This window comes from Phoca vitulina, unplaced genomic scaffold (assembly GCF_004348235.1).
Source record: "Phoca vitulina isolate PV1807 unplaced genomic scaffold, GSC_HSeal_1.0 scaffold264, whole genome shotgun sequence".
Classification (NCBI taxonomy): Eukaryota; Metazoa; Chordata; class Mammalia; order Carnivora; family Phocidae; genus Phoca; species Phoca vitulina.
Genome location: NW_022589951.1, coordinates 19,667 through 41,114, shown reverse-complemented (window position 1 = coordinate 41,114; position 21,448 = coordinate 19,667). Strand labels below are relative to the sequence as shown.

General features: G+C 39.7%; 1 protein-coding gene across 2 annotated transcripts in view; it reads right to left on the bottom strand.

Annotated features, from left to right (window-relative positions):
* Positions 1 to 314: 314 nt before the first annotated feature.
* LOC116629081 (polypeptide N-acetylgalactosaminyltransferase-like 6) overlaps positions 315 to 21,448 on the bottom strand; it is a 34,990-nt gene continuing 13,856 nt past the window's right edge. The window contains exons 2-3 of one of the 2 annotated variants that reach the window (XM_032399385.1): positions 8,745 to 8,966; positions 315 to 2,626 (exon numbers count right to left, since the gene is read on the bottom strand). In XM_032399385.1, coding sequence (XP_032255276.1) covers positions 2,579 to 2,626; positions 8,745 to 8,966 — 270 coding nt within the window. In that variant the 3' untranslated portion in view covers positions 315 to 2,578. Of the gene's footprint in view, positions 2,627 to 8,393; positions 8,967 to 21,448 lie in introns of those variants that run through there. The other variant, XM_032399384.1, reaches the window with a different exon arrangement.

Sequence of the window (21,448 nt, the reverse complement as noted above, 5' to 3'; positions counted from 1 at the left end):
ACTCATGCTCTCTTTCTCTCTTTCTCTCAAATAAATAAATAAAATCTTAAAAAAAAATCTTTGGATCATATTTTATTTTCTGGAGCATCTTTACAATGTTGTTCATTGTTTTCTGGTACAAAATATTTGTATTTCTAAGTTTTACTTAGGTTTTTTTTCTGCTTAGATGCATAAAATTGCTTTTTTATTTAAAAAAATACAATGACTTTACTAGAAATGTTTCAGTATTGAGAAATTGAATTTTTCAAATATAGTCTTTTAATATGTAGGTTCAAATATTTTATTTTATGAAGATTTTCTTGAGTTACAGTTTTATGTATTTGTTGTCTTTCACTCTGGGAGAGCTTTCTTTTTGCGAATTCGTGTTAAATCTCGTTTGCATCTTTGTTGTTCCAGGTCTTTGGTAGAGTCCTTTTGTTTCTTTTCTCTCCTTCCACTTTGTTAATTTCATTCTCCTCTCTTCTAGCCTCAGTTTCTCTTACTGTGCTTTCCATAGGCTCTACTTGGTGCTCTGTTCCTCCCAATGTACCCTTCATTTCTGAAATCCTCTGTCTTTCTTTTCTTTTCATTCCTGAGTTTTCAACTCGCTTTTCACATCATCATGCCTCCTTTCCTTCTGGCCATATCCTTTCTGAGCTGTTCTAATTCTGATTGGATGGTTCCTTCAAACTTTGGTTGTTTTTAGGATTCTTTTAGCTCATTTTGATATCTTATGTTGCATTTTTCCTCGTCTTTGTGGCCACATTTGTAGTATGTTTCATTCTCTGTTGGAACTTTATTGGGCTCATTTTTATCTCTATCCCTGTCGAATATCTCTGTATGAGGTTTTATTGTAATCTGCTTTTATTTTCCATCTATAAATAAACTGGTTTTCTTGGGCTAGTAGAGGAAAGTTCCTCTGTAGGGCTCTTTTCTCTTTGTTATTGTGATGTATTACAAACTATAGCCTCTCTGTCTCTCAGAGCTAAGTCAGATTTACAACAGCTTCCTGCCTGTGATTCTGTTGTCTGGAGTTCCAAGGGTCTTTCATTGCAAAGCAGTCTTGTCCCCTTTAAATGTGTTTGTTTTTCAGTGCTTTCTGAGATCTACCTCAGACACTTCTCTCTTGTCAGAAGCTTTTGTCTCCTGGCTTCCACAGTGTTTCAATTTGGATTTGACCACCAGCAGGTTTTATCTTTATTCTTTCTTCTTCTTCTTCTTCTTCTTTTTTTTTTTTTCCTATGAGGGCAGGTGTGGGCAACAGAAAGGAAAAGAATGAGTCTCCATCTTTCCAAAAGAGTATTTTGGAGCGTTTCTGAGATAGATGTGGGCTTCAGCATAGTTGACATTCCCATGGCCCCTTTCTGGTTTCCTATCGTCTTTTTGTGCTTGTCCCCAGCTTGGAGCCTGTGCGAATGTCTGAATTTTACTGGTCATTTGCATAGTTGATTGCTTTAGTTCCTGTTCTGAAAAGATCGTCTTTTTCTGGGAGTGAATATTTGTTGATTTCTAATTTGCAGCTTCTAGAACTTGTCAGTACTGCCTTTTTTTCTTTATTACCGACTCCACACCTCTGCCAATCCCACGCAAAACCTGCTGCTGTCTGGTGCTTAGGTTAAACTAACCCATATTCTGCAGTTCCTTGTTACCAGTTTTATGTAAGGTTATAGCCATGTTGTGTGTTTTTTCTTTGCCATCCTAAATGTTCTGTCTGGTTTTTGTGATAAAATAAAATAAAATAAATAAAATCATACTGCTGCTGTGTTTTTAGCATTGGAAATCTCAGTATATCTTAAAGCAAGAATATTGTAGAAAATTTAGCTTTTTATTTCTGGCATCACACCCTGTGGGTTTTCATTATTTCCAATAGAATGGCAGTATTTGAATGTTAGGATCTGGAGCAAAACTGTTTGCTGCAAACTTGTAGGCAATTCTGGCAAAAAACCATAGGCAAAGAGCCTGGATATATGTAATTAGTTCTGGATGACTTGGGTCTAAAACAAGACTGGAAAAAATTGATTTGTCCTTCCTGTTTTAGGGATTGAGCTGGAAAGTTAAGCTCCTTCTGAAATTACCTTTTTATGTTAGTCTCTCTCCCTAACAGGCCTAAAGAATAGGCCATCTTATCCAGAAATTGATCAACAAATATGCATCACGGGCAAGAGAGGCTCAACAGAAAAAGTTATGCGCATCACGGCAAAAAGGGAAAAATCTGAGGTGAGAGGTGGTTTAGCCAAATATTACGGGGTTGTTGATAAGACAAAAACAGATTTTGGAAATCTAAGCTGGTCAATTCCTGAATCTCAAAATTAACAGGATGAAAGATAACTCAAGTAGATTAAAAAATGTAAAGAGATAATCGTGAGAAAATAAAACGTGGAGCAAGTATTTGGCTACGGAGGCAGGAGGAAAGCACAGGAGCACTTATCTTGCGACTCCCCAAACCAAGACAGGTTGCTCACAAAATCTAAGACTGACTGATGCCATTTAGGCTGCTAAAAATATTGTGAATGTAAGGGGACTACTTACCTTTAAGCAGTGTGGTACTTCTCAGAGTCTGGGACAGGGCCAGCCAAGACCTACTGTTAACAGTACCTTGTCAGGACACTTGGGAGAATATTGGCTCTTGTTCCTGACTACTGCCTGTCTGCAAATGAAAAAAACCAAATTCCGAGCTCCAGAATGCATTCTGGCATCAGTCTGGATCACTTAGAATTGACCTCCAGTATTTTCCCACTTTTATTCCAAGACCCCAAGAATCTTCCCCATTTTTTGCGGTGCTCATTCTTGCTCCCCACCGGCCTGTGGGTGGTCACTGGATTTTTAAGGCAAGCTGGGGGCTGTTGCTACTGCAGTGGCCACTCTTTGTTCTAAGCCAGTTGTGCACTTGGTTAAAGAACGGGTGGGGTGGAGGTCGGCATCTGTCCATGCCTGGAAAGATGATATTGAATTTTTTCTCGTTATGCCAATTCCTGAGGCCTGGATTGGAAATCCCGCTATGATAACTCAGTGAGCCTCAAATTCTATTAATTTGATGTCATTCTTGGAATTAGAAAGGTACCAATCGTCATTGGAAATTAACTAAGATGAATTAATGATTGCCTAACATACGCTTAAAGTTTCGTTTACTCCTGTTGTGTGAGCCCCAAAAGGTATATATTTATGTGTGTAAAACATATATCAATATGAATACATATATTTTAAGGAAGAACAAAATAGATAGAAAAGACAGAACGTTTTGCTTGGTATATTTATACGAGAAGAAAAAAAATCTGTTAGCTCTGAAATACCTCTGATTCCATTAGACTTGGGCCAAATTGCCACTGCTGAGACGCTAAGATGTCCAATTATTTTTTCTCTTCAAAGATTTTAATTATTGATTTCTCAGAGAGGGAGAGAGAGAGAGAGAAAGAGCTCGCACAAGCAGGGGGAGAAGCAGGCTCCCTGCTGAGAAGGACCTCGATGTGGGACTCGATCCCAGGACTCCGGGATCATGACCTGAGCCAAAGGCAGCCACTTAACCAGTTGAGCCACCCAGGTGCCCCACTGAGATGTCCAATTTACTCAGCAGGCAATATGGAACTAAAATCCATTTTATCATGAGACACTTTAAGTTTGCCTTCAACTGTCTTCACTGCTGAGAACTCAGAAAACACACAGTAAAATCTGAAAGGATAATGCGATTCTTTATGTGTTCCTACATTTTTCTCAACCTCGTCGTTGAGCTCCAGAGAGATGACTTAGCATAGTGTACCGGCATTGCCTCTGCCTGGGAAAATAAATGACAGATCAAGTCAACTCTAATACACTCAGAGAATGACAAATCATCTCTGAATGACTGCTTAATGTAATGATCTGGTTTAGACAGATAGCAGCTGAATGGCAGGGCCAGTTGCCAAGGGAATGGTGGGACAATCTCTCTTTGCAGCTTTCCCAGTTGCAAGACTGGGTTGCCGGGGAGGGGGGTCGGAGGAGGGGGAACCGGCCACAGCTCTGCCAAGGGGAGGCGAGAGAGCCTCCCTCATTGTGCATCAGTTGCTGGCTTTGACCTCTGCATTATACAGCGGCAGCATTTACGCAGAATTGGTTTGAAAGAGACACCATCACATCCTCAGATGGGCTTTCAGATAACACACCGCCTAGGGCCAAACTTCCTTTCCTGTAAGCTGATAGGGGGAAATCCGAAAAGCCAGTACACCGTGAGAACATTAGAAGAAAGAGGAAGAAAGCAAGTTAAAAGAAGTCAAGTGCAGCCAAAGCAGAGGAAGAGAACTGGAATTACCGAGGGCGCCCGTCTGTGTGAAGGTTCTACAATTCCCGGTGACATTAATCTTGAGGAAGGAATTTAAATAGCAGCCGAAGGAGTTCGGCGCTGAGATGAATTTTTAAAATAAAGATTTAAAAAAAGTTTTGCACCACTGCAGGAAGACAGACGGATGCGCCAAGATTGGCACATTGAGGACGGAAAGCAGACACATCTCAAAAGAATCTCTGGCGCCAGTCGGGAAAGACACGTTTGTCTATTTTATATCTTTTGTTCTCTCTTACACATGATGTTTGGGATTCTGCAGAACTCTTCTTTATGGACACTAAAGGAATACTATAAATGTCTTTAACAAATTCATGAATTCGAAGGAGGGGAAGGGGTAAGAAGGAGAAAAATAATAGGAAATTCGGCTTCTTTCATTTAGTATCTTGACACAAAAAAAGGCACTCCATATGTGCTTGGTTTAAGAATAGTTTTCCACTTTAAACTTGTTCTTACCCTATCCAACACAGCAGCATGGAAAAGCACATTGCTTCTACTTGAATTGCACAAAGGGATATTCGACTCAGTACACGGCTCAAAATCCTATTTCTTTCTCCTGGGCCCCATGCCACCCACTGTTCCCCATGCATTCTACCCACTCCCAGAGGCCGATCCACCCAGTGCCCACCACCGGCAGGAGGCAGTGACTTCTCTGGAAAGCACTTCTCTATCACATGTGACTTTAATCTCTTCTTGCCTTTAAGTAGGAAGCTGGCAGGGAGAGTTTGGAAATTGCCAGAACAGAGGATTCTCACTTTTGGATTTTTCCCTTCTTCTCTGGAGGGTATCAGAAGAGAATACTGAATATCTTGCTTGACTATCATGTGGACCATAGACCTGAGAGTCCATCACGATCGGTTACCTGAGATTCCCACCTCAAACTCTTCCTGGCCGAGCTTTCCAAAGTGGCAGATGATGTGTGGCCAACAAGGGAGGGCACGGAGACTCTTCTCCCGTGTGGTGGAGCGGAGTAAGAGCGTAGCGTGCTCCGTGGAGGCTCAGGGCAGAGCAGTGAGCGACCAGGGGAACAACAGGGAGCCCAAATCCTCCATTCATTCATCATTCATTCCTTCGGTGAATATGTATGGCACACGCACTATATGCCAAACACTTTTTTTAGCTGCTGAAGAGCATGAGTAACTCCACAATTCAACAAAATCTCTGTGTCATGACTCTTTCTTTCTAGTGTGGGACATAGCTGAGAAACATGATAAATAAATGCATTATATAACTGTAATATGGTGAGAATAAGCTGAAGGGAGGGAGGGCAGAAGCAGAGAGACGAGTTAGGAGACAAATGCAATAATCCGTCCGAACTTGTCAGGGAAATGAGTAGCAGTTTAGTGGCTATTTATGGCCTGTAACTTATCCTTTACAAGGTGGGTTCTAACAACCAGCGCCAAAAATTGCCTAAGCACTTCCTTGTTTACCCAGAATCAGGCTGACAGAGAACAGCAGGTGGGAACCGTTCCAAGTACAAGTGCATAAAACAGCCAGTTACCCTGCTTTTGGCACAGATCTCCCATAAAGGATTCTTGTGTTTACGTTGCTGGAGGTTTGTGGTTCTTTTCTAGAACCACTTTCAAAGAGCCACACGGGTTGCATTTCCCTTTTCACTGTCTTACAAAAACAGCAATTGACCTTTTACGTTTATTCAGGAGCTTTGCCCATTCTAACAATTAATTTAAAGTTTATAGGAAATTAAACAACCCTCTCATATACTGGATTGGATCCTGGAACAGAAAAGGGACATGAGTGAATAAAACTGGTGAAATCTGGATAAAATCTGTAGTTTAGTTAATAGTATCGTACTGATGTTAATTACTTAGTTTAAACGCGCTGTGGTTAATGTGGCAAACATTCAGAGGTTAACACTGGAAGAACTGGGGTGAAGACTATCTGTGAACTTTGGGTACCACCTTTGCAACTCTTCTGCAAATTTAAAATTATTCCAAAATAAAAAAAATATTTGAAAAAAAGGCCCCTCAAAGGGAAAAGAAAAACATAAGAGTGATCACTTCAAAAGAGCTATTTTCAGAGGTAAAATGATCCATAGATATATTCTGCACATTTAGCCATTTTTATCCACTGTTAAGAAGTAGGTTGCTATTACCTCATAGATAGTTAGAAATAGTTCTCTTTTTCATGATTTCCTTTAGATCAAGCTGCATTTCAACACTTCTCTTTCCTCCTGCATTAAATGTACAGGCACTATTTCTACTCTCAGGGATCTACTCTGCTTAGAAAGTAGGTATTTTTCGAAACTATTTACCAGTCCAAACCCTTGTCACTTGTTGGTTTCCTTTCTTTTTGCCTTCCTCCAATCTTCCAGGTTTTTATTCTTTCTGTGGACCACACCTTCATTGAACAAATGCAACTGAATGCAACTAGCCCTTGAACTGTAGCCCCATTTTCCTCTTTCCCAAAACCTAAATATGACCTTTTTTTGTTTGATGTGCTGAAGCTTTGGGGAAAGAAATTTGCCATCGTGTTAAAAAAAAAAATCTGATCTTCTCAATGCCTAATTGTGTAGACCAGAAATGATGAATGCAAGTGTTCCCATGGGCCAGGCAAGCCACATAAACGTGTAAGGCAGTCAAAGGTAATGAATAACAACCTTCTGCCATAGCCTACCTGGCCTTCAGATGATTATTCTGATTTTTCTGGGGGAAGTCGTATCTTTTTTAGAACATCAGTGGAAGAAGCTTTGAGTCTGTTTCCAAGCCAGGTGCTTTATAAATACAGGTTATGGTTTAGTCAGGTTCGAAGGGAAAATGTGACCTGTTGCAGCTGAAGTAGTAACCACGTAGGAACAAAATATATGTTTCCACAGAAAATGGAGAAAAGCTTGATGAGATTTTAACTGGCTGCGGATCACACAGTGATGCTGTGAGGTCTTTGAGAATATTTCTGAGTCACTAAGGCAAGACTGCATTTAAATTACCATAGGTGGTAGATATAACCTGAACCAAAAACACCTTACAAAGGCACTTTCCTGCTTATTGAGCAACAAATTCCTGTGTCCTACCATGCATTAGACTAAGAAAGCTCTTCTTGGGGTCTACTTTACATTTCCACCGCTAGAAATGAAGTCCATGGTAGATAGCTAAAACGAATAGGAGCAGACTAATATGACTAATATTCCAGGGAGGCTTTAATGAAATGTTCAAGACGCAAAGTATCAGATCAGATCCCTAACAGGCTTGAGCAGCCAGTATTAGGACCACGCGCACATTCAAAAACATTCGGCAACGGAACATGCAGTGATGTTCTTGACCTTGACTCTCTCCTTCGTTCCTCGGGTATCCCAGGCACAGGTAGAGAATGACATCTTTTTGGACCCTCGTGGCACAACAAGCAGTGCACACGAAACATTTTCCAGGGGGAGCTGGGACTGCCCACCCAAGAACGCTGCTCACTCCTGGCCACTCCTGCCATGCCCTGGGGCAACCTGTACTCAGAGCTCTGCCAAGCCACAGACCAGACAGCGACCTGGCTAATGCATGTTCTCCCCCACACAACAAGACCAAGGATAATGATGAAAAGGCTCCCCCACAAAGCACTATAGTCACCCCCTGGCTTCTGAAAACCTTGAGAACGAGGACAGCGCTAGCATCCCGCCCAGCCTGCAATTTCCCCCTCATAGCCTCCTGCTAAAAGCAGATTCAATTGCTAGGATAAATCCACCCTATCCAATTTTAGTCCTTGCTTTAGCATATACTTTTCTATGAGGAGAAGTCTATAGTAATAGAATTGAACGGAACTGCACCCAGCACAATAGTCCTTTCTATGCCAAAAGGTAGATATTTTAAATTTGGAAACTGGGGCTCTTCAGTTCTTTCCGTTTTACATCACGAAGTGAAATCAAAAAGAAGCCTTCCGAGGTGGAAAGGTTAGTGCTTATTGAAGCAACCGATGTGGCTCCTGCATGTGCCACAGCTGTGGGTATTTATGGAAATGCATTTCTTCGTGATTCTGCATAGCACCTCCGGCTAAGAAAATAGTCAAGCCGCTCCATCACCTCATCCTTGCATACACCAATAGCAACAAGGCTATGCATGGAGGAGGGGGAAGGATTCTTATCATGGAGATCAGGTCACACTTATTGACACGGTAGCATGACAGCTATTTGCATTCTCTGCAAGCTCTCATGGCAATGTCACTAATCTCAAATAAAAATATTTTCTAGGTGTATTAAAAAAAATCCATTTGGGAAGTCAATAGCGGCCAAGGGTTCTGGGTGGGACTCTCAAGGCTGAGGGCTGAATGAATGCTTCTCCCTGGCAATTTCTAAAAAAGTCAACAGTTGGACATTGATTTATCGGAGATGATTTAAGCTAATCTTACTTGGCCGAAGGGCAGAGGAGCTGAGGTTTCGGCAGTCCCCCCCACCACCTGAGCCCGGGAGAGAAGGACGCGCTGAGGTAAGCGCAGGTTCCATGCAGCCTCTCCTCACCTCCCCCCAGGCAGCCGGTGGGGGCTCCACCGGAGGGTAGTACTTAGGCACATCCCAGGCCACTGCCGCCATGAACCATTTGAAGTCCTTGCACTTGAGTTGTTTGCGCAGCTCCTTCTGGGCGGAGATGTCCCCGGTGGAGAGGTGCCTGTATTCTGGGCGCCGCTGGTAAATGTACTCGGCGAATTCATCCATCCAGGTCTCAGCCACCCGCTTCAGGTTCTGTGCAGCAGAAAAGAATGTCATTTATTGACCTAGGCACTCAAAGGGTGATTTTGGTTGCACTAGATTTGGAAAAATACCAGAAGTTCGACAACCGCAGGCCGCACTGGTTGGTGGCTTTTTAATAAATGGGAGTTTTCGTGACTACAAGGGGGTGCGATATGGTTCGTCTGAGGCCCTGCACACATTTCTGCTTCTGGCATAGGGTTCAACTGCCAGTGCGATAATTTATTAGAGTCAGTAAAATTTCAGCTTACGATTACATCAACTTTCTCATCCCTCCTGTTATTTCATGATTATAAATTCTTTATTTTTCACGCAGAACTAGAGTTGAAACTGGAGATAATGATGTCCTTCTTAGGCATCAAATTGCTTAAACCATTTCAAGGAACAGTTAGGATCTTGGAAAGAATGAGGACAAACAAGCTGTTACTCTTCTCTCCCAATTACAGAGACAACCCAGCATTACTAAATTCAAGACCTTATGTTCTGATGATATTTTCTATGTACAAATCTGCTAAGCAGAATTCAGTAATTTACTGCAGAATGAAGCGTAATGAAGCGTAATGAAGCACCAACTAGCCGGTCTTCTCTGCAGATGTTTCCATGGGTGAAGGAAGCAGGAGGCTGATGGTAGGGAAATAAGCATGCTCCTTAGGGGCGGGAGACCGTGTGGGCCCCGGGGAGGAAGCTCTGTCCTTTCATCAATTTTGAGATTGAGCAAATAACTCATCCACTCCAGGCCTCAGATTCCTCACCTGGGAAGGTACAGATAGTAATATGTACCTACATCATGGGAGTGGTGGTAGGATTGAGTGAAGTAACATCTATAAAGTGGTTGGGCTCGTACCCAGCACACACTAGGTATTATGGATATTATTATTATTAGCAGAAAGTAATTGGAGGTCCAGTGTTGGGCTTGGCCACAGATGAACTGAATTGTTCCTGTCGCCTTTAGCTGAGATGAGATGTGCTCCGACACCCCTTCAGGCATATATATATATATATTTAAAGATTTTATTTATTTAACAGAGAAAGAATGAGAGAGCACAAGCAGGTGAGGTGGCAGGCAGAGGCAGAGGCGGAGGGAGAAACAGACTCCCCGCCGAGCAGGAGCCCGATGTGGGGCTCAATCCCAGGACCCTGGGATCAAGACCTGAGCGGAAGACAGACGCTTAATGACTGAGCCACCCAGGCGCCCTGTGTTCAAATGTCTTATTTCAAGTACTCAGTTGCTGTGATATGGACCCTTTCAGTTTCTCATTTGTACTTAGAAGATAAAGTGAGCAGAATGGCTGGAAACTTTAACAAGATCCAGGCATAAGTGACTAAAGGAAAAACTAGTGATATTTAGGAAAATCATTTTCTCTTAAAGATTGTTACAGAATCCTAATTAAGGCCTAGAAATATGCCCAGAGGTCTGCCAGGAGTCAGAGTCTCCAAATATCTCAGTCTTGTAAGATTGTACCCTTTTCTTGTTCTGTCCCACCACCTCTACCTCCAGTGTCCCTGATGGGCCTCTCTTCCATCTGAGCTTGTCTCCATGCACCCCTCCCCCTGCCCTTCCACTTGCTTCCACGCGCTCCTTGGTTGTTTTTGGTTGCCAGTAGACATGAGGAAGGGCTCAGTTAATACAGTAAGGTGCAGAAAAGAGACAGTGCTACAAAGACTACTCTGATTTCTTGGTTGTCTCCGTGTTCCTTCCTTTCCAAGACTCCTGACATTGAGAGTGTAAGAGTTTTTTTCTGAGGGATTATTGCTTGCCATCGCTGTGTGGCCTGACATCCCAACAGCACCGTCTTGCCCATGACACTTTCCACTCCTCTGACTCCAGTTTACCTCGACAGACGATCAGAGTCAGAACCAATGTTGTTTTGTCATATTCTAGCCCTTGCCACACATTCTGAACTGCCTGATTTGTTTGGAGAAAGATAAGGAAATGGATGATGGTGGAGGCTTCTGCTCCGGGATGGCGCCACGCACTACACACACCTGTAACATTTACGTATGAGTCTTCAACATCATCTCGCCATTGACCTTTCATTCTGATAAATGTTCTGCATGAAATGCTTGGTATTTTTTATCTGTCCTTGGACAGACAATTTTTATGATTAGCAAAAAGATTCAAAGATAGAATGGAAAAAAATTAATCAATAATATTAAAACTTTATTTATATTCAAATTAGATTTTAGGCTGCGGTTCCAACCTTTATCCTAAAATCCAATTATTATATAAAATGGAAATATTTAATTTCCACTACTTTACGCTTCCCTGATAAATGAAAGTGAATAAAGGCAGGGGAATATAAAAAAGCAGAGGCAAAGAGGTAAATTACCCAGGAGTAATGAGAAAATTACTTTATTAAGTAGAGACATGCCTTGAAAATTCGGATAGCTTTGTCACTAAGCTATCTATTTTGACTTGTGTAAATAAGCACTATTAGACTGTACATTCCATGAAGTTACGTATAGATCTGTTTTTTAATTTAAAAACCCAGCACCTTGAATGATTCCAAGCACATGTACGTGCTCATCTGGGCATGCTAATTGCTGAACTAAAAAATATATTATAAATGAATGTGAACAAATTCATAGTGTGTGCATATATCCAATGGTAAAGGCACTGAAATAGGAACAATTTTTTAAAAAGTGTTGGTGCCAAAGCATAGATATTTGTTGCTTTGGATTTTTTAAAAAAGATTTTACTTATTTATTTATTTGAGGTGGGGGGCGGAGGAGCAGAGGGAGAGGGACAAGCAGACTCTACACTGAGCTCAGAGCCCGACGCGGGGCTCGATCCCACGACCCCGAGATCACGACCTGAGCTAAAACCAAGAGTCGGGCGCTTAACCTGCTGAGCCACCCAGGTGCCCCTGTTACTTTGGATTTTTGAAATAAAAATAGGGATTATAAAACTCAAAGAGGAGCTGATTAGTTCAGGTGCATTCAACTGGAAATGACTCGAGGTGTCATGATAAATGTTAGCCAGGATAAGCATCATCAGTAAGTAAATGGGGCAGGATACAGCATGCTGGTCAAATTGTCCACAACTTTAGGGAAGCTAACCAGTATGGTTAACCGGGGAGCCAGCCTGGTAGCTTTTGCATTATCATGTCCTTTTCAAATCAAAATAAACTTGGTTGCAGGTTAGGTTTGCTGATTTCCCAAACACTCTAAAGGAAGCAGCAGGATCATGAATGTATTCCAGGGATAATGTCAAATCATCCCTTTTTTGGAGCTTTCCAGGAGATGGGAAAAGAGAAACAGCATGAGAATTGCAAAAACTGTAATAGCTAGTTTCCCTCCAGCAATGAGCGTTACATAAACATTTAAAACATAAATACAACATCTTGCCCATTCTCTAATGTTCCCAATGACTCATTAGACCTCCTCCATTACAGACGCTCTGTTCTCTGAATTGAATTTCCTACCAGGAGGAAACTTTCTAAAGAGTCGCTTATTATAGTCAAGAAATAGTCCTCACTCCCAATCGGTGCAGGTGACTGGCCAAATAATATCATTCTGAAGTCATTATTCTGGAAGTAACAATACACTGTGTTCATTTGCCACTGCAATTAGTACTTAGTTTTGGGGAAGGCATTGGAACCACAGCTGAGAAATATTACAAGCAGTTGCAAAAGTTTCATTGGCCTTTTGTAGATTGTAGAATAAATTCACCCATTCCAGGAAATGAAATAATCAGATACACATTTGAGTTCATTGAGGTATTTATATGGGAGCGTATATACACTCATCCAAATACATGGAGGTAATAGGAAAGGAGCAAAGCAGCATTTCTCACTTAAACATTTGCAGCTGTGTACACGTGTACAGGATCATGCAGTTGAGACATCCAATCACATCTCTTGCCAGAGATGGTAACAAAGAGAAAAATAAATCAACCTGAGTTGGCCCATCTCTCCTTAGGACTGATTGAATGAACATTGGTGAAGATGCTAAAGGGTCCAAAAAATAGTTATCAAGACAAAAGAAAGAGTAAAGAATGGACTCTGGAAGATCTATATGTGCAATCATTTATTCCCAAAGTATCTGAAGTTGGATCTATCAAGGTTGTCTTAGACACATGGAGCCAGGTGTTAGCTGGGATTCCTGTTATTTGAGATTTAAATAGAATTGCTTCATCTACAAATTACACATCCTTGTTTTCCTCAAGATCTGTGCGGATTCCCAGGGCTTTGTGTTCACACAAAGGAAATCAAGGAAATCAAGGAAAACTTCGATTTCCTGTTGGGGGACCTTTCCTTCCTACTGCCATCTTGCCCCAGGCTTGCTTTCTCTTTTCTGTCTAGCAGAGCATTGAGCAGGGCACTTGTGTGCTTCTCCTCACGTCTCAAACACCCCCCAGGTAGATCACTAAGGTATGGACTGTGACTGCAGATTTGAGGGTGGTGGCAGAGCTTCAGACGACAAAGCACAGCAGATGACATAAGGTGGGATATTTGACTTCTTTCATAGTCTTTGGCTGCTGTAGAGAATTCTCCTTGGCCAAAATTTCCCTCTCTGTCTTTGACCCCCTACCATCCTGCTGTCCTCAAAATTTCCCCTTATGTCTCCTTAGTAGGACTGCACTAGAATGTCATCGTTTCTTCTCCCTTTTCATGCAGAGTGATTCAGCTTTCTCATTGTCTGTCCCCGTTTATCCTGGCCAAACCCTGAGGCCTACCCTTCCATAGCCAAAATGTCCTTTCTAGGTGTTTTACTGGGCAAAGATGACTCACTTAAAAGAAATCCGACAGCTGGCTCTTGAGTTATGCCTCATTGAACATTTTGTTGTAGGAGGGTGGCCCACTGTTCAAGACAATCTCCAGAGAGTCCCTAACAGTCCTCTTGAATTTTATTCCCCTCCAAAAGACCTCTGCTTATGGGATCTGCTCTGCTCATTGCCACTTAAAAAATGCAGTTATTCCCTGGCTTTGTCCATACGGTTTCTCCTGCTTCAATGCCCTTCTTCCCCTTATTAGTCTGATCTCACCCATTCAGAAACTCTCTTCTTATTCCTCCCAATTAGAGATGCCAGATAAAATGTGGGACATGTAGTTAAATTTGAATTTCAGGTAAAGAACAAATAATTTTAAAATATGAGTGCAATTAATAGTTGTATAATGCTTGTATTATTAATATTACATGTGTTGAACTGAATTGAACTGAATTGAATTAAATTAAATGAAATTAAATTAAACAAGGAGGCCACTAGACTGAGGTGGCTCTAAAGCTATGGTGGCCTACCTATGCAAACCAAAATCCAAGCCTGGAAATGTTTCAAGGTTATGAAATCAAAACACTCGGTACAACCAATCACAAATAGACAACTAGGCTCTAAGCTATAGCCATTCAAATTATTTCCTTTCTTTGCTTTTGTATTTTTCTCTATATAAGTCTTTGCCCTTAATTACTTCCAGTTTGACATGGCCCAAACAGACTTTTGCTCAAATAAACCCTTAAAAATTTTAATATGCTTCAGTTTATCTTTTAACACATGGGCCATAATTATACTAAAAAGTTATTTGTCTGAAATTCAAATTTAGGTGGGTGTCCTGTATTTTTATTTGCCAAATCTGGCGACCTTACTGCCGATATATATAATACGCATATAATATGTGCTCCATGAAGGTTTTTTCAATTCATTAAGTGACTGTATTTCGAATCTGGCATATCTTGATGCTATTATCAATACATAGTGAATGTTTTGCTTCTGTGGAAATGACTCCGAAGAAGTTTCAGGCTGTCTGCAGAGAAGCCTGCTCTAACGCACAGTTGATCTAAGTATGTTTCCCAATCCCACTGCTTTTCTGTTTCTAACAGGTGGGATCCCACTGGCCCTCTATCTGGGAAGCAGCCACATCATTTAAGATAACAGCAGCGCTAATTGGAAGCTGGAGGTGAGGGCTCAGCATGGCTGGAATGGACAATTTAGGGTTTACTGTTAACCTCGTTCTGCAAGTAAGTAGCTGAAGGCCTTCTGTCTCCACCCATCTGGGCTGAGTTCCAGCCAGGCTCTGCGTGTGGACAAGGGAGACTCGGGGAGAGGGCCCCATCCTACTCAAGGTGAATCCAAGAGGTTTTCACCTGCTGGTTTTTCATCCAGCGTGGAAGTCTTGTAACAGTTGGAGAAGGAGGGCTACTGGAGCTGAAGCATACGTTCATTTTTCCGTGTAGAAAGCAAATGAAGATGTCTTTAGTTCTCTATTTTTTAAAAACTGCCGACCTTCCTAATTGTTGAGTGATAAATGAAGTGCACCTTCTACGTACAAAACATTGATAACATCATCTCTTTTTATGTCAACCTCAGTGGTTGTGTGTTACCCCATGCTCCTCTGTTCAACCCAAACTGGGATTAATCTGTCTTTTCTCGGTGTTGCCCAAATATTTATTAACACACTTAACGCATTCAGCCTTATATTAGAGGTCTTTAGAATTCGAGTCTTGTTTTCTTTGCATTATCCGACACTAAATCTTTCCTTAATTCTAACACTCATCAGGTCCTTGAATTGATATTTTACCAGGGACATTAAATCACATTCTAGCTCAGTTTATAAGAACAGATTTCCGGCTCTGACTGATCGTCTTTATTGAGCAACATGAAGAAAACAGATAGTTCCATTATACCTGCTGATTCATGACACTGCAGAAATCTCTCTACTAATTATTTCTTTCTGCCAACAACATTTTAGACCCTGCTGTTTAATTATCCTAAAAATACGATCCCTATTCAGTTTCTCAGCAGATTATTTGGCAGTTGATGGTCTGGCCAGGAGGCTGCCCCATGCTTGTACTATCTGGGCCACCTCACCTCCTCGTGTGCCTCCATTGCTTTGTGCAGGATGCAATCCTTACATGTGCACTGGCCTGACCCCAGCCCACATGCTGTGCTTGTGTCAATATTAAGCTATTGTATTATGATGGGTTTATAATAGATTTCTCTTTCTTCAGCTGTTTTTTTTTTTTTTTTTTTTTTGGTGCTTTTCCCCCCAGCAACGGCTGGTAGCTAACAAAGCCAAGCCAATCTCCCACAGAAACAGTTTCTTATTTGTCCCAGACACTCCTCCAGCAAGGAATTGCATCACTATCCCATGACTTTAAAAATTCTGCCTTGATTTAAATGCATTTCTTTTCTCCTCTTTGATGCTTCAGAGTACTTTAGTAGCTCTGGAGTCCCACCCAAAGCCCTCTTATCATTGATAAAGTGATAGTGTCATCCTGGCTACAGCTCAAAAGAGAATCTCTTTAAGAGAGCCTCAACCTCACTACAATCATTCAGCCTAGCACTGCTCTCTCTGATCTAAGGACTTCTTTGAAGTCAGTGGGAATCCTTCAGCATAAGGAGAGGGTGGCTAATCCAGAACTAAAAAGGGAGGCTTGTCTGACAGCCACTTTCCTCTCTTCTTCCCCAAGGCTATGTGAGCTGTTTGTAACTGGTTACCAGCTCTGAGCTTTTTGAGATAATTTAGCTGTATCTCTATTCTATTTTCTGGCCGGATATTTTAGATATTTATGGTAGCGTTTCTGATAACGTTTAATGTAGCCTTTAGTTATAAGACAAAGAACAACTCCCCAAATTATTTAACAGCATCTTATTAAAAAATGCATGTAAGCTTAATCTTAAAAACAACTTTATTGAGGAATAATTGATATACAATAAACTGCTGATGTTTAAAGTGTTCAATTTGGCACATTGTGATTTATGTATATATAGGTGAAACCATCATCACCATCAAGATAATGAACATATGCATCACCTCCAAATGTTTCCATATGCCTCTTTGAAATCCCGCTCTCTGTTTCCTTTCTTACACACCTCTACCACCATCCCCAGGCAACTGCTGACCTTTTTTTTTTTTTTTTTTTAAATATTAAGACCTATTTTTTTTTTTTTAGAGCAGTTCTAGGATCACAGCAAAATTAAAGGGTAGGTACAGAGATTTCCCATTTACTCCCTGCCCCCACAAATGCATAGCTTCTCCTATTATCAACATCTCCCACCCAGGTGGTTCATTTATTATAATTGATGACCCCACATTGACACACCATCACCCAAAGCCCACAGTTTACACTAGGGCTCACTCTTGGTGTTGTACACTGATCTACTTTCTGCCACCATAATTTAGTTTGTATTCTCTAGATTTATTTATTTATTTATATTTTCTAGACTTTAAAAAAATATTTTATTTATTTATTTGACAGAGAGAGACACAGTGAGAGAGGGAACACAAGCAGGGGGAGTGGGAGAGGGAGAAACAGGCTTCCCGCGGAGCAGGGAGCCCAATGCGGGGCTCCATCCCAGGACCCTGGAAACCATGACCTGAGCTGAAGGCAGATGCTTAATGACTGAGCCACCCATTTTCTAGACTTTTAAATAAATAGAATCATAACGTATGTGTTTTTTGTCTGGCTTTTTAAAGTAAGCATAATTATTAAGTTCATTCATGTAGTCGCATGCATTTCTTTTTATTATATTGCAGTATGTGGATATGCTACAATTATTTCTCCATTTACCTATTGATGGACATTGGGTTTTGGGGATATTACAAATAAAGCTGCTATGAACAGTGTTTGTATGGACATTTGCTTTAATTTCTACTGGGTAAATATTTTGAAGTGGAATGTCTGGTTCATATGCTAAGTAGTCTAACTTTTAATGAAACTGTTAAACTATTTTCCAAAGTGGTTGTTCCATTTTACATTCCCATTAGCATTGTGTGAGCATTTCAGTTAAACCATAACTTCAACACTCAATACGGTCAGTCTTTTTATTTTTGCCATTATAAAAGTATGGTTTCAATTTACATTTCCTTAATGTCTAATAATGTGAAACCTCTTTTCATGTACTTATTTACCATCTGTATATCTTTTTTGGTGAACTACCTATTTAAATCTTTTGCCCATTTAAAAATTGGGTTGTTTGTTTTCTTATTATTGAATTCTGAGAATTCTATATATGTTCTGGATACAAGTCTTTTGTTAGAAATGTGATAAAAAATTTATTTAAACTAAAAAAAAGTTTACCCATTCCTCCCACCCCTCATCCCTTACCTCTGGCAATCATTTATCTGTTCTCTGTATCTATGAGCTTGTTTTTTTTTTTTTTAATTCCACATGTAAAAGAGATCATATGGTATTTGTCTTTCTCTATCTGACTTATTTCACTTAGCACATAATGCCCTTGAGGTCCGTCTATGCTGTTGCAAATGGCAAGACTTCATTCTTTTTTTAGGGCTGAATCACATTCCATTGTATATTTATACCACAATCATCCATCAATGGACACTTAAGTTACTTCCATATCTTGGCTGTTATAAATAATGCTGAAATTAACATGGGGGTTTATATATCTTTTTGAATTTTCATTTCCTTCTCTCAGCAGAAACTTTGCAGCCCAGAAGAAAGTGGCATGATATAGTCAAAATGCTGAAAGAAAAAATACTTCCAGCCAAGAATATTTTACCTGGCAAAATTATCATTCAGAATTGAAGGAGAGATAAGGAGTTTATAGACAAGCAAAAGCTAGGGGAGTTTATCACCACTAAACTGGCCTTACAGAAATCTTAAAGGGACTTCTTTATGCTGAAAAGAAAGGGCACTCTTCAGTGACAAGAACATATATGAAAGAATAAATGTCACTAGAAAGATAAATATATAGTAAAGGTAGTGGATTACTCACTTATAAAGCTAGTATAAATGTTAAAAAACAAAAGTAGTAAAGATAACTATGACTATAATAATTAGTTAAGGGATACACAAGATAAAAAGATGTAAAATTTGACACTAAAAACATTAAATATGGTTGGGGAGAGTAAAAATGTTGAGCTCTAGAATGGGATCAAACTTAAGTGTTATCAACTTAAAATAGACTGTTATGGATATAAGTTATTATATGTAAGCCTCATAATAGCCACAAAACAAAACCTATAGTAAGTGCAGAAAAGGCAAAGAGAAAGGAATATAAGCATACTGCTAAAGAAAGTCATCAAACCACAAAGGAAGAGAGCAGGAGAAGAAAGGAACAGAGAGGAAATACAAAAACAGTCAAAAACCAATTAAGAAAATGGTAATAAGTACATACCTATCAATAACTACTTAAAATGTAAATGGACTAAATTCTTCAGTGGAAAAACATAGAGTGGCTGAATGGATTAAAAAAACAAGACCCATCTATGTGCTGCCTACAAGAGACTGACTTTAGATATAGGACATATACAGACAGAAAGTGAAGAGATGGAAAAAGATATTCCATGGAAACGAAAACCAAAAGAAAGTTGGAACAGCTATACTTATATCAGACAAAAGAGATTTTGTCCTATTACAATAACTGTAATATGAGACAAAGAAGGGTGTTATATAATGATAAAGGGGTGAGTCCAACAAAAGAATATAACATTTGTAAATATTTATGCATCCAATATAAAAGCACCTAAGTATATAAAGTAAATATTAATAGGCCTAAAGGGAGAAATAGATAGCAATACAGTAATAGTAGGGGACCTTAATTCTCCACTTACATCAACAGATAGATAGCCCAGATAGAAAATTCATAAGGAAACATCAGCCTTAAAGGACATCTCAGATAGACTGACTAGATAGTTACAGAGCATTCCATCCAAACGTAGCAAAATACACACTTTCTAGTGTACATGGAACATTTTCTGAGATAATCATATGTTAAGCCACAAAACAAGTCTTAATAGATTTAGAGGATTGAAATCATATCAAGCACATTCTCTGACCACAATGGTATAAAGCTAAAAATTAATTATATAAGGAAAACTGGAAAATTTGCAAATATTTGGAGTTTAAACAGCATGTTACTGAACAGCCAATGGGTCAGAGAAGTCAAAAGAGAAATAAAAAAATATCTTGAGACAGACAAAATTGGAAATGTAACATGGCAAAATTTATGGAATGCAGCAAAAGCAGTTCTAAAAGGTAAGTTAATAGCAATAAATGCCTTCCTCAAGAAACAAGAAAAGTCTCAAAAACAACCTAACTCTACAGCCCAAGGAACTAGAAAAAGAAGAACAAACAAAGTCCAAAACTTTGGACTTTGTTAGTAAAAGTTAGGAAATAGTAGAAGTTGGTAGAAGTTAGGACATAGTAAAATCTAGAGCACAATAAATGAAATAGAAACTAAAAAGATAGTAGAGAGATCAATGAAACTAAGAGCTGTTTCTTTGAAAAGATAAATAAAATTGACAAACCTTTATCTAGATACACCAAGAAAAAAAAAGAAGACTCAAATGAATAAAATCAGAAATAAAGAGAAGTTACAACTAATAACATATAAATACAAAGGATTGTAAGAGACTACTATGAGCAATAATGTGCCAACAAATTGGACAACCTAGAAGGAATGGATAGATGGATACGACCTACCAAGACTGAATCATGATGAAATAGAAAATCTGAACAGATTGATTACTAGTAAGGAGATTCAATCAGTAATAAAAAACCTCTCAAAAAAGTACAGGATCAGACAGCTTCATTGGTGAATTCTATTCAAAGAAGAATTAATACCAATCCTCAAATCCTTCCAAAAAATAGAAGAGGAGGAAACTCTTATAAACTCATTTTATGAGGGCAGTATAAGTCTGATACTGAAACCAGACAAGGATGCCACAAGGATGCCAATATCTTTGATGAATGTAGATGCAAAAATCCTCAACAAAATATTAGCAAACCAAATTTAACAATACATTAAAACAATCATACACCATGATTAAGTGGAATTTATTCTAGGGATATGCAAGGATGGTTCAACATCCACAAATTAGTCGATGTGATATACCAAATTAACAAATGAAAGCTAAAAATGATCATCTCAGTAGAAGCAGAAAAGGCTTTTGACAAAATTCAACATTCATTTATCACAAAAACTCTCAACAAAGTGGGTACAGAGGGAATGCACCTCAACATAATAAAGTCCATATATAATAAACCCACAGCTAACATCATAGTCAGTGGAAAAAACTGAAAGCTTTTCTTCTAAGATCAGGAACAAGACAAGGATGCCCACTCTTGCCATTTTTATGCAACATAGTATTGGAAATACTAGCCAGAGCAATTAGGCAAGAAAAATAATCATTCAAATTGTAAAGGAAGAAGTAAAACTGTTGCTATTTGTAGATGACATGATATTATATATAGAAAACTATAAAGACTTCATCAAAAAACTGTTAGAACCAATCAATGAATTCAGTAAAGCTTCAGGATACAAAATCAATACACAAAAATCTGTTGCATTTCTATAACTAATAACAATCTGTTGAAGGAGAAATTAAAAAAAGAGTCCCATTTACAGGGCACCTGGGTGGCTCAGTCATTAAGTGTCTGCCTTCGGCTCAGGTCATGATCCGAGGGTCCTGGGATGGAGCCCCGCATTGGGCTCCCTGCTCCGCATCGGGCTCCCTGCTCCACAGGAAGCCTGCTTCTCCCTCTCCCACTCCCCCTGCTTGTGTTCCCTCTCTCAC